At 42.2% G+C, this 16,557-nt stretch overlaps 2 protein-coding genes across 2 annotated transcripts; one reads left to right on the plus strand and one right to left on the minus strand.

Moving 5' to 3' along the window:
* Positions 1-2,782: 2,782 nt before the first annotated feature.
* kel (Kell metallo-endopeptidase (Kell blood group)) lies at positions 2,783-13,028 on the plus strand (the record flags this gene model as incomplete). Its single annotated transcript, XM_083638165.1, has 17 exons — positions 2,783-2,809; positions 5,132-5,750; positions 5,870-5,991; positions 6,424-6,582; positions 6,665-6,736; positions 6,830-7,018; positions 9,107-9,264; positions 9,676-9,793; positions 9,882-9,977; positions 10,071-10,169; positions 10,264-10,341; positions 11,015-11,118; positions 11,213-11,302; positions 12,217-12,284; positions 12,435-12,595; positions 12,699-12,788; positions 12,882-13,028. 17 exons carry the CDS (start codon positions 2,783-2,785, stop codon positions 13,026-13,028), a joined length of 2,397 nt encoding a protein of 798 aa, XP_083494291.1.
* Positions 13,029-13,816: 788 nt separating this feature from the next.
* On the minus strand, positions 13,817-16,390 carry emg1 (EMG1 N1-specific pseudouridine methyltransferase). The gene is made up of 5 exons (XM_083640627.1): positions 16,228-16,390; positions 15,952-16,053; positions 15,716-15,857; positions 15,333-15,541; positions 13,817-14,812 (listed from the first exon to the last, which is right to left on the minus strand). The coding sequence occupies exons 1-5, from the start codon at positions 16,375-16,377 to the stop codon at positions 14,699-14,701; spliced, it is 717 nt and encodes a 238-aa protein (XP_083496753.1). The 5' UTR covers positions 16,378-16,390; the 3' UTR covers positions 13,817-14,698.
* Between the last annotated feature and the right edge of the window lie 167 nt (positions 16,391-16,557).

Here is a 16,557-nt window from a genome sequence, read left to right on the forward strand (position 1 = left end):
CTGCTAGCCTTCTATTCTCTAGTCTAATCTCTCTTCTGCTAGCCTTCTATTCTCTAGTCTAATCTCTCTTCTGCTAGCCTTCTATTCTCTAGTCTAATCTCTCTTCTGCTAGCCTTCTTTCAACACTTTTTTTTGCGCCCAATCTATGTTTACGCTAAAATCTCCCAGCACAACTTGCACAAGAAGAGCATGGTCAAAAGAGCAGTCCCATCAGTCTAAAGCTGCCTGCTCCCCTCATCTCCTTTGCCTGGTGAATGTGAGGCGGTGAGTGGTGTAAAGGAGAAAGAGAGAGATAGTGTAACCATAGTGGGAGGAGTGTTGGAGTCCTCCCCTCTTTGACCATTCCACTGATCTCGCCTCTCTGCTTGGCTGTTGGTAGAGTCAACCTTTAGCACTAAGGCAGACTCTGCCTGCAAGCATTGTTGATGTTGCTTTGCTGCCTAGAAAGTGCTTTCTATCTACTCTACTCTGATAGCATTTATAATTAATCTTTCTAGGGCTATAACTTGACTGCAAAACAGTTGAAAACAGTGAATGTTGCTCTTAGTTTTTTTGTGATGTGAATTTGTTAATTTGCAGTCATGCATTGTTAACGAATTACTCCTTGTTGCTCTCCTTCCTTGATCATAAGGGGAGGATTAGAACAAACTCACCATTTCCTTGTTAACAAAACGGTTTTAAGCTGATTTAAGCATGTTAAGTATTTTTAGATGCATGTTTTTAGATGCACAAAATGACGAGCAAAGAGATGAGAACTTGGCTAAGCACAGATTCCATTCCAGGCATCTCATCATGTACAATAAGTGTAGTTATAAATGTCAGCTGCATGGCTGCATACAGGACCTATTGTGTGATCATTGCACAGTTCCATAGTGTTACATGTTTGGTGAAATCACATATGGAAAGAAATATCCATTTAGTCTCACTTTGACTCTAAAGCCACAGCACATCATGAAGAACCTTACTGTAGTAAGACTTTTTGAAAATGTTTTTTTTTTTTTTTTTTACATGTTATGGTCACACATGTACCAGAACTAATTGAAAAGGCATCACACCAGGATAATAGAATAGTAGTAGACTCATCAGCTGTGGGTTTTATTCTAGCAGAGAACAGGTAATTGATTCTAGCACATAGTGACCAAATACTTCAAAGCCATTGGTAACTTAAGGTTTATAGGATAATAAAAGCTGAAATTCACTGCCTGTTTTGTTGCATTCACTTACATGCTTAGTATCACTTTTGTTTGTGTTGGAGCCCAGTATATCGGCCTTGTCCTTTTCTGATATTATTACAGTAAATACCACTATTCTTTCAATTATTCATTTATTGTACTTTTGTGTGTTGCTGGTTATATACTACTTTATTCTTCTTATAACATTACTGTGCTGTATTTCATTGATAAATACTTAAGTTTATTTGGTTTCATTTCTAACCTGGCAATGTGCCTTCTCCATTCTCCATGTATCCATTGTTACTTTATTGAGCCTGGTTTGCATCCATAGTATTTTTCATTCCTCAAAAAGAAAACCATTCCTACTTGTGCTTGAATTAATCCTGGCACATTAAAACACCATTCAGAATGACTACAGTATAACACCCAAAACATTGCAATAGTGACTCAGCATTGCATGCTAGCTGTGTTGGTGGTGGTGGTATATCTTCGTTTAGTATTATATTGTTTATTTGCACCGACTAGTCCACCTTTGTGGCCCTGCCTTTGTCATCACAGTATGATCATATATGATGTCATCACAGTATGATCATATATGATGTCATCACAGTATGATCATAAGGATGCCTTCACAGCTGCATTTATTTGATGTTAAATTGTCGTATTCCATGATGATGCCTTGTCTTTTCATATAGTTCTTTTTATAAATTCCTATTTCATATGTGTGAATGTGTATATGTTTACGGTTAAACATGCCAGCATTATTTACCAGTAACCCTCCCTCCCTCTCCTTTGGCTGCATAAAAAAAACAAATAAAAATAAAACAAACTGCTAAATGCCCAAATGTCTGGTGTCCATCTTTATTTTCTTTGTCATACCATTTTATTGCTATATAGACCATAGTATAGTATCATATATGTAGTATACAAGTAGTCTCTGCACAAAGCAGGAAAGCTTGTGTTATGAGCATTATTTTCTATCCCTCATGTCTGCCTCCATGTGACGTCCATGAAACGTGTTCACTCCCAGTTCAACACACTGTTAAATGACCTCTAGGACGCCCTCCTGCTCTATCAGCTCATAGCAGCCATGTGTTGTGCCGATAATGACGACAGCAGACGTGTGTGTGTTTACTTATGAGGAAGTGGTTGCCCTCATTCAGCGTAATGTAACAATGTATAAACAAAAGCTATTTTTTTGGCCTTAACCTACAAGACCCAGCTGCTTGTAGGCTACTGTATGTTTCTGACACTGCATGGAGACGGAGACTGACCAGATATTGACTATATTTATTGTAACAAATTTGAGTCTTCATGATAGGGTTGTCCTCTGTTCACAAACCACAAACACTGGCAAAAAGTACATGTCCCACAGTACAAGCATAGTCTTTGGCTGATTATCTGGGGGTCTGGAGAGGAGAGTAAGACGCAGGCCTGCAGGGCTCTTTTTTATCAGACTGTCAGATGAGGAGAGAAGTGAGTGATGAAAGGAGATAGAGAGCTGGCTGACGGAGGAATAGAGGGAGAGGAGGAGGCCAAACATCTCATGTGAAGAGAGAGAATGCCACAAGCTGGAGAAACCGAGAGCAACACATCCATCGGCTAAGAATATGAGTGAGACTCCCATAGAGCTTGAGGTAGGATCTTCACAGAGACTCAACAAGTTGACCATGTTCACATGGCAATGATGTGAAGTCTGTGTGTTTAGTCGTCAAATTGTGACACTGGATTATAGAAATCCATGTTCTTTCAAATGTGTATTATTCAAACAATGTGATAGGCAAATAACTGAATGAGGTAAGACCAGCGGCAGCAGCAATATTAGAGAATGTGTTTCTATTGAACGCTCGTACAACTGTAAAGTAGGCCTAATATAGTATGGTTTCTTAATTAAACTAAACAATACTATACAGTATAATACCGGTATATATACATTATAGTAGAGATATCTATCTGTAGATTTTAGCCAACATTATGCTATCTATAGCATTAATCTATAGATGGATGTCTTATGATTAACACATGAATTGGAAATGTATTTATCTTGTGACAGGAGTTTAATATTATATGGCTGCGTGAGTTAGTTGTGACACAATTTGGTCTCAGCTCAGCGGGTCACTTCAAGCCAGCAGAATCAGCCACCCATTTAGTCTATGAACTTACGATTTGCTTTGTGAACTGTTGAGAAAGTTCTTCTAAGCCAGCAGTGTCAGCATCAGTGTCCCATTAGTTTATTGTTGAAATCAATAGCAAGCAATTACTGAGCACTGCTGGGAACCAGGGATAAGCCTAAGTGTAAGTCCAGCGTAGTGGAGGAGGAACTTTAGCTGTACTAAGTTGGAGGGAGCGGGTGTTGAGGGGTGAGACTGTGGACTTTGGGGACACCAGAAATCACTGTAGAGCCTTCTGGAGGTGTTGTGGGCCTAATTTAACAAAACATTTGTGATGGGAGGTGCCCATGTGATAACTCACACACTCAACCATAACGTTTAGATTAGATGGCTGGGAATGGTGCTGCCTGTCTGGTGGTCTATCTATAGCAGTGGTTCTCAAAGTGAGGTCCGGGGACCCCCAGGGGTCCTTGAGGGGGTTTAAGGGGGTCCCCAGGAAAAAGGGTAATAATAACTTTTTACTAGAATTTCAACCATAACCGAATGTGTGACTATTTTGGTCATGGGTTCTCCCACTTCCCTGGCCCTGTCTTGCAGGAGCCTGGTGTTGGGGTCGTTAGGCTGATTGGGTGCACCTGGGCCACATGCACTTATTGGGCTTAAAGGATGGCTTTACCGGTTATCAACCCACTCTGTATGATTATGTTGTTAATAAGCAGACAGGCAGTGTTTACCTTTGCTATATGTTTTCCACACCTTCAGACATTCAGTCTCTCTCCCTCCTCACCAATGCACATTTTGTTCTGTTTGTGTTGTCTAGTTATTTTTCGTTTTAGTTAATCAAATAAATGTTTGAACATTTACTTTGGTGTATGACTCCCCTCATCTATCTATCTATCTATCTATCTATCTATCTATCTATCTATCTATCTATCTATCTACGTATCTATATCTATAAATTTGGCAATGTGAACTCTGTCTGTCTCTCTGTTTGTTTCAAGAATTTTGTCCGGCCACAGCTATGCCGTTTTATGTCCGAAACTTTCAGGAACTGTAAAGAGCACCCATGCGGGTGACCTGATGGAGCCAGATTTTTTAATTAGGGCAGATTAATTGCCCTAATTGGGCAATTAATTGTTCCTCCTTCCTTCCTTAATTGTTCCATGACTTCCGCCCCTGGGCTGTGCGGGTGACCTGACGGAGCCGTATTTTTTAATTAGGTGATTGCCCTAATTACGATGTCATAGAGCAGGCGAGGCCGTGACGCACAGTGGTCATCACTCATCAGTGATGTCATAAGAGCAAGTGAGCCCGCACAGCGGGCGAACTGCAGGGCGGGCGAGGGAGCAAGTGAGCAAGTGGTTGAGCTGCAGGGCGGCCGAGCTGTGTATGCAAGCTGCAGGGCCAGCTCGGCGAGTTGCAGGGTGGGTGAGGCTGTGCAGCGGCCGAGTGGACGGGCCCAGGTGCACCCAATCAGCCTAACGATTCCAACACCAGGCTCCTGCAAGACCAGGCCAGGATAGTGGGTTGTCACAAAAGCTAAAATCTTATCAGATGGGGGACACTGGGACAAAATCTTATCAAATGGGGGTAGGCTACATGGTCTAATTTGTGTCTGTTTAGGGGCCCTTGACATGAAAACATCTATAGTCAGCATAGTATATCATTCTTTTTGACATCTGAACAGGGTTTGTGTAAGATTGCTCATCCTTGATTAGCACACTTACTATAAAGGACTCTAACATCAAATCCTGTGTTATGTGTAAATATCAATATAAGAACATCATTTTCCCTAAGGTGGTCCGAGGTGCCAGTTACATTCTTGTTTCCCTCGCTCACTCACTCAAGCCTCAGCTGTCACCCCAGCCATCATCACAGCCAGAACCAGACAGGGGGCTTCAAGTTCAGCCTCCCCCTCTGCTTCAGCTGCCTCCCCCTGGCCCCGAAGCTCTCCGCCAGGCCCAGCAAGAAACCCAGCTCCAGTCAGTGTCTCAGCCAGATTCTTTACCCCAGCTTGGTGAGGAAGCCAAGCCAGTGTGGATCAACCATCGAAGGCTTCTCCTCCTCCTCTTGGGGTCTTCCCTATGTGTCGCCATTCTGGGCCTGCTTTACTATCTTCAAACAGAGAGCACAGGGATCAAACAGGCAGGCGCCGCTACAGAGAGAGACACAGATGCAACTCTCTTTCCTTTAGTCACTCCATGTCTCTCCCCAGCCTGTCAGAGGGCCTCGGCCCGTCTGTCCATGTCTGTCGACCCCTTCACCCAGCCCTGTGACTACTTCTTGTTCACATGTGGATCTGTCAGTCCTGCACTGGCCACCGGGGGGAGACAAAGAGGCAAGGGCATCTCCAGCATCCCACAGGGTCAAATGAAAAGGAAGAAGAGAGGAAGTCAGCAGAGAGAAATCACAACCCTGAGAGAGGATAGGAAAACTGTGCTTCTGCGGTATCTCAGGGAGATTTTGGGTATGAGTCTGAAATACACAACTTCATCACATCATTCATGTTAGTGAATGGGTGGAATGAGAGATTTAGCTCATAATAATAATAATGTCACTATCACACTTCCTATATCTCTCTGTCAGAGTCAAACAATGGGTCAACTGGTCCAGCAGTGCAGAAGGCCAAAAGATTCTACCATTCCTGTTTGGACACCAGATCCATAGAGACAGCTGGAGCAGACCCCTTCCTCGCCCTCATCCAGAAGGTGAGATAATCATACGCCTGAGGAATGCAGGCCTTGGGGCTTTTTGTTAAATCGCCCCTAAAGATTGATTTCCAATACAGTGTTCCCCTTTCTCCTCTGTATTTGTCTTGATTCATATTGTCCCACACAAAGAAATTGAGGAGGGATCTCAGACAACCACTGATCGGAAACCTGGGGAAATGATGCATCTAATCAAAATGTTGAAAATGACACTTGAAAATACTGCACTTGAAAACACTTGAGAAATTAAAGATAAACAACAACACGTCAAGTACATTTGCTGTCCCACACAAATAAGGTGACATATTTGTTGCAGAACATTCATGGGGATCACATCTTTATTGTTGCCATGTTTATTTCTGTACCTGTGCGACGTGTGTGCTCCCTTCTTTTGTTTCTCATGATCCTCTATGTCTCCCTCCCCATATGAAGCTGGGGGGCTGGGCAGGGTCAGGGCAGTGGAATCAGACAGATTTCAACTCCACCCTGAGCCTGCTGATGAGAGACTACTCCACCTTTCCCTTCTTCAACCTCTATGTGGGCAAAGACCCAAATGAAATTGCCCGTGGGACCACCCGGACATACATACAGGCCAGTATCCATGTAAAGGAGAATTGTAAATCCAAAACGGAGCTTAAACGGCCGTTGTTTGAACTTGTCTCTTTGTCAACAGATTGATCAGCCGGAGCTCTTGATCCCGATTGAATGGAACAGCAAGACACAGAAGTCTCATGCTGCCACTCAGGTTGAGGAATGTTCAGAAAATATTTGTATGTGCGTATGACAAAACATTGCACCATTGCACTTATGCATTCCCCCATGATTTATTTCCACCCAGACTCTACGTCCGTTCCTGGCACTGAGCCACAGGTACCTGGCCCTGCTGGGGGTGCCGTCCACCAGCAGCGATCACCATGTTGGGATCTTCACCTCTCTGTCCTCTGAGCTGGCTGTGGCTGCTGCCCCTCTGCCCCATAGGCATCAGAAGGGCCAGCTCTACCAGCGCATGACCATCAAAGAGCTACAGGTGCACACCCAGGGGTTTTCCTGCCTCAGAATGGGCCTTTGGGTGGTTGGGCTTTTGGTACATTTGACCTTTGGGTTAGTGCAGGGTTTCCCATACTTTTCCATGCCAAGGCCCCCCAAATAGCATTAGCCTTTGGCCACGGCTCACCTATTTCAAGATGTCTTTAAAAACCCATTGACAATACTGTTGAAAATGTAAAAATAATCACTTCCATACAACCTCATAATATATTTCATTACTTTTATTAATGTAATAACCTAATAATTACATTTGTAGCTCAAATCTTTTCTTTTCGGTTTTGAGATGAGATAAACTTTATTGTCTCGTGGGGGAAATTTGTCTTGGGCAAAAAGTGCATATAGCCACATCCCGGCTTCACAAACAGACAACATACAAACAACCAACAAACAAAGTAACACCAAGACACTGCAGAATTGCACTAATGTCAGAGGTAAGTGCACTCCAAGACATAATAGTTGCAAAGCCCCATTGCACTATTTGTTCAACTCAGACATTTTCAAGATAACAATAGGCAAAGTAAAATACAAAAAATCACTCAGTCAGCATCACATGTACCGAGGGTTGTGCAGAAAGTGTACTGTACATACAGTGTAAAGAGATGTCATACATTGTTACCTCTTTGAGGTAGAATAGTAAAAAGAGAAAACCTCAACAAACTTCACAGAGGCCAAATTTAAGATAATAAAATAATAAAAGTCCTAAAATATAAAATCAAGTAAAATAAGAGAGCAAATAAATAAGCATAGGAAGAGCTTAAACAAGAGCATAAGCTACAATCCCTCCATTCATAGAGAACCTCCACCTATCATCCTATGGGACACATTATAAACATTGTTCCAGAGTCAGACTACTGTATTAGCCACACCAATGGGAAATGACAATGAATGTGATGACAGATTGGCATGGCAAATATGATTTTTATGTGGAAAGAAACGATTAAATTATATTTAAACAATACACTAAATTATATATATATATATATATATATATATATATATATATATATATATATATATATATATATATATATATATATATATATATATATATATATATATATATATATATATAATATTCTTTATTTATTATATTGTAGTATTGACAAATATAACTGAACCATTTCCTTCCCCATAAAGATGTATTTTTAAGCATTTCCATTCATTCATTCGCTGAGGCCCCCCAGGGTGCACTGGCCCCAACTTTGAGAACCACTGGGTTAATGTATAGTCAGGGTTATCCTAAACACAAATATATGTCATTGTCAGAACTTATGGAGCAATGTTTTTTAACAACACCTCAAGTTTTAGATGGGAAATAATTTTATAGGTACCAATGTGAATCTCTAGAAACCAAAAATAAGTATGTGTTTTAAGGTTGTCCAGAAAAACGTATTATTAACCACCCAGCCAAATTTGAACGAATAAAAATGTCAGCAAGTATATAAAATTATGTTTCAAAATTATGAAAAACTAAGCAGTATTCTCTTCTCTGAAAGATGGGATCTTCACCTCTCTTCACCTGCTGCTCAACTTGATACATGTTTTGAATTTGCAGGGTAGATGCACTTAAACCTGATTGGTTCGCGGAGCTTATTGTGTAATAAGTCTGGAGCACGCCCACTTAACTTCAAACCCAACATCAGGAACAGCACAAAAACCTAAATGGCAATATTTACGATTTGGATTGAAACTAATGTCTAATACTTTTAGGTGCTTACTATTATGTACATAATACCTAAATTACATAGGTTATTGTGGATTTGGGCTTCCAGGGGCTTTAACTTAGAAATTATCTAAAATGATACAGTAAAAATGCTTGATTTGAGTTAGTATGCACGGTTGTCCTGAACTCATCAGTCATGATTTTTGGGCCTTTGTGGGGGTGGCTAAAACCTCTTTAGGCGGCACCAATACACACTCTGGCTGTGTCCACCACACACACACACACACACACACACACACACACACACACACACACACACACACACACACACACACACACACAGACGTCTGAATCCATTGTAACAATACATCAATACATACTTTCTTCACATTATTGTTTGCATAGACCCAGGCCCCTGACATTGATTGGCTGAGATGTCTACAGACTGCGTTCCATCCTCACCCCATCAGCCAAGAGGACCACGTCCTTCTGCATAACTTACCCTACATTGTGCAAATGTCCCGCGTCATTCACAAATGGAACAAGCATGAACTGAGCAGCAGGTAGGTGTAAGTAAGTGTTCTCAACAAGGGGCCCGTGGACTATCAGGGGTCCTTGAGGGAGTTCCAGGGGGTCCCCAGCAAATTAATGAATCGTTTTAAACTTGAGCATTATTTCATTTACAAGAAGTTCACACAATTAGAGAATGTAGAACTTAAGAATGATTGTTTTGATCATAGTTTCACTGTTTCCTCTCTACCGACAATACAGAAAGTCATGGAACTCCATCTGGACAAAATCATATCTAACAATAAAACTATTCTCAGATTTGGGTTAGAGACTAAATCTCATCAAATTGAGATCCATGGATCCAATGTGGACTAAATTAGGGGTCCTTGATATGAAAAAGTAAGTGACCTGACACAAAAACAAACATGTGTGACTGTGTGCTGTCCCATTTCGTTTCCCCTCAGCGGTCCACTTCACACTTACATGATCCTCAATCTCCTGCAGACCTTCATACCAGCGCTGGACTCCAGGTTTTCTGAGGCAGACAGGAATTTGTCGGTGGCTCTGGGTAACACTGACGGGGTGAGTGAACATCATCAACTGCATGATGAGGAAATCCTGTGAGTTAGTTTGTTTTTTAGCAGATCTTCATTCTGGGGCTCTTCAGCAGGTAGCCCCTCAGTGGAAACACTGTGTGTTGGAGACTGAGAAAGGATTTGATTCAATTCTCACACACCTTCTCAATGAAAGGATCGCACACAGAGAGGTGAGGAGGCGTGGGAAGTGTGGACTGAAAATGAATAGCAATAGACATGTACATTATATGGTGAATTGATGGAAGACTTTTGTTGTTCAACAGGCAGAGGAGATTGTTCTGAATATTTTTTCCTCCTTCAAGTCAAAACTAGTTGATCTCAAGTGGAGCGATCAGACATCTCAACATGTGGTTATGAATAAGGTAACAAGAAGCAGAAGACGCTACTGTCGGCTACTCTTCTTTTTGGAACTGCACTGTGTTGCCATTTTGATATTCAAGGCTTGTCTTCCTCCAGATTCAATCTCTGACTCCAAGACTTTGGACTGAAACAGAGATCCCTAGTGAAGCTGAACTTGACCAGCTTTTCTCCAAGGTATATCAACTATATTACTGCAGGAAAGGGCTAGGTGTATAAAGATGTTAGCCTTTGATGCCAGTCCTGGAAATGTGGAAGGTAAACCCACTTAAACTCAGTTTATGCATCTTGTCAAATAGATATACCGGCAATTATGTTTTAAACATCATGAAAATCGTTATGTTCAAGTACTGTCAGGGTTTTCGGCACAACCAAGTGTACAATTGAGGAGGGTGGGGTGGGTTCGGGATGGCGGTGGCCGTACCAAAACCCGTAACAAACGCGGGGGAACATGTTACTTTATACTCATTATGCTCGTTTTTATTGGGTTGCTTGTGATACTGGAGGGGTGGTGACTCGCGACCCCCATGTAAATTACGCCCTTGGTCAGGGTGATGGATTTAATTAAAACTGAATGTTTTCAAATAATGAAACATAAATACGTATATAATACTTTGTTTTGTGGCTGGCTGTCTTTGAGGATCCAAACCAACCCAGGATCACAAGGACTGAACGATGTCAGTCAAGGATGTTGTCGTCTTTATGAACCTGCTCAGTCATTGAGAGTAGCTTATGCTTTGCATTAAGCTAATAAGGATCCTAATAAATCAAAGCAAATCAAATTGCAATTGCCCAGAGCAGACATATTGGAAGCAAACCATCACTGATACTATGACCTGTATGATTTTAGGTGATAGTCAGCGCACATGGCTTTTTCTCCAACTACATCCAGCTACTGTCCCTACAGCAAAAGAGACGCAACAAACTCTTCACTCAGACTGAGGGGCCTGATATGTGAGTGGCTGCTTCTCGTCTTGAATTGGTAGAGGATGGGTAAATTCACTCCCGAGTCTAATCTGTTGTTGTAATCTCTACTCATCACCTTCAGTTTGTCTGTCACACCATTTCTCCTGGGCAACAACCTCATCTTTCCCATGGGAATGTTTGTCCCGCCTCTCTTCCATCATACCTATCCAAGGTAAATGATATATTGAAGTCATCAGCACAATTTATAGTGGTCTACATTACAGTATGAAGTCATCAGCACAGTTCATAGTGGTCTACACTACAGTATGAAGTCATCAGCACAGTTCATAGTGGTCTACACTACAGTATGAAGTCATCAGCACAGTTCATAGTGGTCTACACTACAGTATGAAGTCATCAGCACAGTTCATAGTGGTCTACACTACAGTATGAAGTCATCAGCACAGTTCATAGTGGTCTACACTACAGTATGAAGTCATCAGCACAGTTCATAGTGGTCTACACTACAGTATGAAGTCATCAGCACAGTTCATAGTGGTCTACACTACAGTATGAAGTCATCAGCACAGTTCATAGTGGTCTACACTACAGTATAAAGTCATCAGCACAGTTCATAGTGGTCTACACTACAGTATGAAGTCATCAGCACAGTTCATAGTGGTCTACACTACAGTATGAAGTCATCAGCACAGTTCAGTGGTCTACACTACAGTATGAAGTCATCAGCACAGTTCATAGTGGTCTACACTACAGTATGAAGTCATCAGCACAGTTCATAGTGGTCTACACTACAGTATGAAGTCATCAGCACAGTTCATAGTGGTCTACACTACAGTATGAAGTCATCAGCACAGTTCATAGTGGTCTACACTACAGTATGAAGTCATCAGCACAGTTCATAGTGGTCTACACTACAGTATGAAGTCATCAGCACAGTTCATAGTGGTCTACACTACAGTATGAAGTCATCAGCACAGTTCAGTGGTCTACACTACAGTATGAAGTCATCAGCACAGTTCATTGTGGTCTACACTACAGTATGAAGTCATCAGCACAGTTCATAGTGGTCTACACTACAGTATACTCATTGTGCAACAACATATTATGCTTTCATTTTTAAAACAGGGCAATGAATTATGCTGTATTGGGTTCCCTTATTGCCAAAGATATCCTCCGCCTGTTGCTGCCAGACAGTAAGAGAATCACTGTGATCCACATTAAATTTGTATTTGATGAGATGTTATGACACAAACCAATTGCCTAAATACCGAATACCTTTTTCTCCACACCCTTTGACTTTTTCTTTTTTGCAATGCTCTATCAATTTCTCTCTTTTGTTGTAGTTCACTCTCAGAGTGAGACGGTGCAGGCTGTGGGGGAATGTGTATGGGCTCATTATCTCACTGTAACAGAGAAACCGGGGAGAGGTGGAGCGTCTACTCTCTCAGCAGCAGCACAGCAGCAGGTGTGGGTGCACTATTCTGCACTGCAGATAGCATTACAGGTCAGTGACCGCAATTTGTTGCTCTGCTGTCTTTAGGTTTGTTCTTTTTTAAGTGACGGCAACATGAATCTCGTCCATATTGCGTCTTCTTCTCCTCTCTCAGGCTTATCATCAAAGTCTAAAGAAACACCCAGGTGACACGTCCATCTCAGGATTATCTCACATTCATCTGTTTCTCACTTCTTTTTCTCAGGTAGGCTACTAGGGTATGACTTAGTCAGGATGCTGCTGTAGTTCTTTTCATTTCAACCTCTGCTTCCAATTCTTAACATGTATTTTCTTCCAGGTTAACTGTGACACTGATCCATACCGTGAATTCCTGCCCTTGGAGCCCTCCTTCTTGATCACTGTCATCTGTGTCAAATCTGAACTGTGTCCTACAAACCTACAGTGCCCTAATAAAACCCAGCAGCACTTACTACCCTCATGCTGAATAGTCTTCTTAAACACCAGGGAGTCGGTTGCACAAAGCATTTTAAGTTAAGATTTTCCTTAGAGTCCGAGTTAAGGTGTCCATAAAATAAAATCGGTTGCACAAAACACCCTTAAATCTTCTCCATAAGGTTAAACATTTTAAGGACAAGCACAAGATTTAAGCACAAGATTTAAGGGTGTTTTGTGCAGCCGATTCTATTTTATGGACACCTTAACTCTGACTGTAAGGAAAATCTTAACTTATGGTGCTTTGTGCAACTGGCCCCAGCACTTTTGTTTGTTTGTTGTCAATTTGCTGCTGGAAACATTAGTAACACATTATTGTCGATGGTGTCAGAATAGTTATACGTGTATTATAGTAATTTAATAATTTAGAGTCAATCTGTTATGTTGCATTATTCAGAAAAAAAAAATCTGGGTTCAAGCTGAGAAATGAGTTTGATGTAAGTAACAATGGTGTTCATAATGTTAATTGCACTCTTTGTTTGGCATTTCTATAAATAAAATCATGTTTTTTTCACTCTCCGATCGAATGTCTGAAATGAGATGGGGATATTAGCCTGTTTAAAAAGAGTATTAATTGAGCTGCAGTAAACCTATATGTGAACACACTTTTCCCCATGTCACTGGGTCAGCAGACCCCGCCGGTGTCAGAGGATGGCAAAGTCAGGACACTCACTCCCGGACGTTTAGCGAGTTTGGTGGGAATTGGGGCTGTAGCTAGTTAGGAAGCTTAGAATAACAGGTTTATTGTGTCAGCAATATTTCGGAATCATCACGTAATTTTTATCATTTATTTTCTATCAAATAAGAAAACAACAGATAAGAAGCAAGTGAGGACAAGAGCCATGGAATTCATCTTCAAAGCCCAAATAGCAGGTCTGAAAGTGGGAAACCCAGCCAGCAAATCCCTCAAAGCAGCAAGAAAGCCATTGAGAACAACAGGAAAGTCAACCAAACAAGCTGGCAAGTCTCCCAAACCAACAGGGAACACAGCCAAACCAGGAAGAAAAATGACAAAGCCTGCAGGCAAGAAACCTAAACCTGCAACAAAACAAGTGGCACAGGATGGAAAGGCAGGGAGGAAGGCTAGGGGAGGTGCATCAAAATGTACGTGCACAGAAAAGATGACAACCACCCAAAGGGACAGGCTTCCAAAAAAAAGTCAGTGGAAAAAAAAGAGACAATGTCTCACTAATGTATAGACCAATTTGATTTAAGGCCAATAAATTCAACCCGCATGCAGCTGTATTGTCCCATGTTCCATGTAGCTGATATATTATTCCATTTTTAATCTTCCTCCAAAGTTCTGTTTCTTTCTGTCAGCTCTCCTCAATTTAATTATATGAAACAAAGGTACCCAATATTCGCTCATACAATTGAATGAAACTGTACATTGACCCATAATCATAAAGGTCAGCAATCATTATAAAAGCCATTCCTCTGCATTGGTTAAAGGGAACACTGGGCACAAACTCTACATTATGTTCCAGATGGTGCCGAAGGACTGCGATACTAGAACCGAGGGTCAACACAGGATACATATCCACTGTCCAGGTGGCATCACCGGTGAAATGGTCACATCCATTCCTAGTCCATAAAATAATAATGTCCATGTAGTTTTCTGTCTCTGCCAGGTCAGCATCAGTAGAGTTTACTCCCTCTTTGTCACAAGACGCCCCAGACCTCCTCAAAGGCAGAGCACATCTTGGCACAGGTCAGCGCTGCGGAGAGGGGGTAGTTACTGATGGACACGGTCTTCTCTGTGTAGTCCACATTCACCTGATAAAGACACGTAGATCAATAACACAGACATCTCACACAGATGAGAGTTAAACAGCCACGAGCAGATGTCACTCAGGTCTGCCAGTTCCAATCTCCTTGCTGTGCCAAGGACAAAGCTGGCCAGCATGGGAGGACGTGCTTTTTCGTCTGTGGAACCAGCTCCCAGCAACAATTAGGGCATCAGACTCACTCGATGCCTTTAAATCACAACTTAAGACCCCCCTGTTCCTCTCTGCTTTCTCCTAGGCCCAAGTTCTTATAGTATGTCCTTTTCCTTATACAATTCTGTCGCAAATACTATGCATCATTTTAACCCTCATATTGTGCTTATTATTGTCTATTTTATGGGTAATTGACCAGTTTTACTACATTGTGCTTATTATTGTCTGTTAATGTGTAATTAACCAGTTTCACCAATGTTATGGTTGTTTTACTCTCTGTGAAGCACCTTGAGATTTTGTTGTATTTTAAAGTGTGCTATAAATAAAATCCATTATTATTTAGATGTAGTTCTCACCGCTCCATGTGCGAATGCTCCGACCACCACGGCTGCAGGACCCTCCTCTGGCACCACAGACCGGGCGCAGACCGCCTCTCCCGCTGAGAAGGAGGTGGAGATGCGGGGGCAGCCAGGCGGCAGGTGGTCAGACACTGGGTTTTTTATCATCCTCAGGAGCTTCTGAGGGCCGTCGGCCGCCCTGACGCTCAGCTTGTGCAGCAGCTGAACTGGGAGCAGAGAAGGGCGGAAAGAAACGTCAGTGGGAGTTTGTGAGCTCAGTAGACAGGTGGCGAGATGGAATACCCGTTAGAATTGTGCAATGTTTTGTTCTTTACCAACACAAACACCAAATGAACATGATGCATGGTAAACATGCAACAGAGGCGGGAGATATTTCTCACCCATGAGGCCACAGAAGCGGTTGAAGGTTCTGGGGATGCGGGTCTGTGGGTTGATCTCTATCAAGGCATTTTTCTCTGTGTGGATGTAAACTTGCAGCAACGCCGCCCGGTTCAGAGGGCTGTCCATCAACATCAGCAGACACTGGCGAAAGAGGATGAAAGGTTCAATGCGGATCCTGACTGGTAGACTATTAGTGGAGAATGTAGTGTTATAACTGTGTAATGAGCGAGGTTACCTGATGTGTGATGTCTGGCCTTATCTTCCCTGGATCCCTTCCACTCTTGATGATTATACCTTTATGTTGGTCACAGTTTAGTAGTTCAAAGGTTTTGCCGACCTGGGGGGAAGGGGGGCACAAAGCTCTCAATTGACAGGTATTCATTTATTGCATTCGCCTACAAATCAATTCCTACAGTAGTTTAGTTTCATCACTTCCACTTCCCGTAGTAGAGCTTCAGTGTAGCCTACAGAGTGTACATTACAACACAACTGCGGAGAGGTTTTACGTTACCTTTACAGTTTCTAACGTTGCCCCCTCCAAAATAACAACTAGTCGCCTTTCTGCCATGCGGTCATGCAGGCTACGGAGGTATTTGGCCGGCTTGGGCTCATATTCGTCCAAATGTTCCAGACCACGCTTGTCCCCACTACGAGCTGCCATGATGCCTCCCTTCTTCAGGATCGTCGCAAAATGTTTGCGTCACGTCGGGGGACGGGAACGTAATAACAATGCGCGTGCTTACACGCGTGCGTGTTTTGTCAACGTAGTTGTGTGCGGGTGTGCGCGTGGGTGAACACGTTATCGCTGTCACAGTCGTGTATTGGATGCGCCGGATATGTT

The sequence above is a fragment of the Poromitra crassiceps genome (assembly GCF_964638095.1).
Source record: "Poromitra crassiceps genome assembly, chromosome: 1".
In the NCBI taxonomy this organism is placed as follows: Eukaryota; Metazoa; Chordata; class Actinopteri; order Beryciformes; family Melamphaidae; genus Poromitra; species Poromitra crassiceps.

Bases quoted from the DNA above. Each gene is read 5' to 3' on its own strand.
- emg1 (XM_083640627.1), bottom strand. From the start codon at position 16,377: ATGGCAGCTCGTAGTGGGGACAAGCGTGGTCTGGAACATTTGGACGAA. The intron at 15,858-15,951 runs GTAACCTCGCTC...CTCTTTCGCCAG, and splicing joins GGCCAGACATCACACATCAG to TGTCTGCTGATGTTGATGGA. The intron at 14,813-15,332 runs GTGAGAACTACA...TGTCTTTATCAG, and splicing joins GAGCATTCGCACATGGAGCG to GTGAATGTGGACTACACAGA.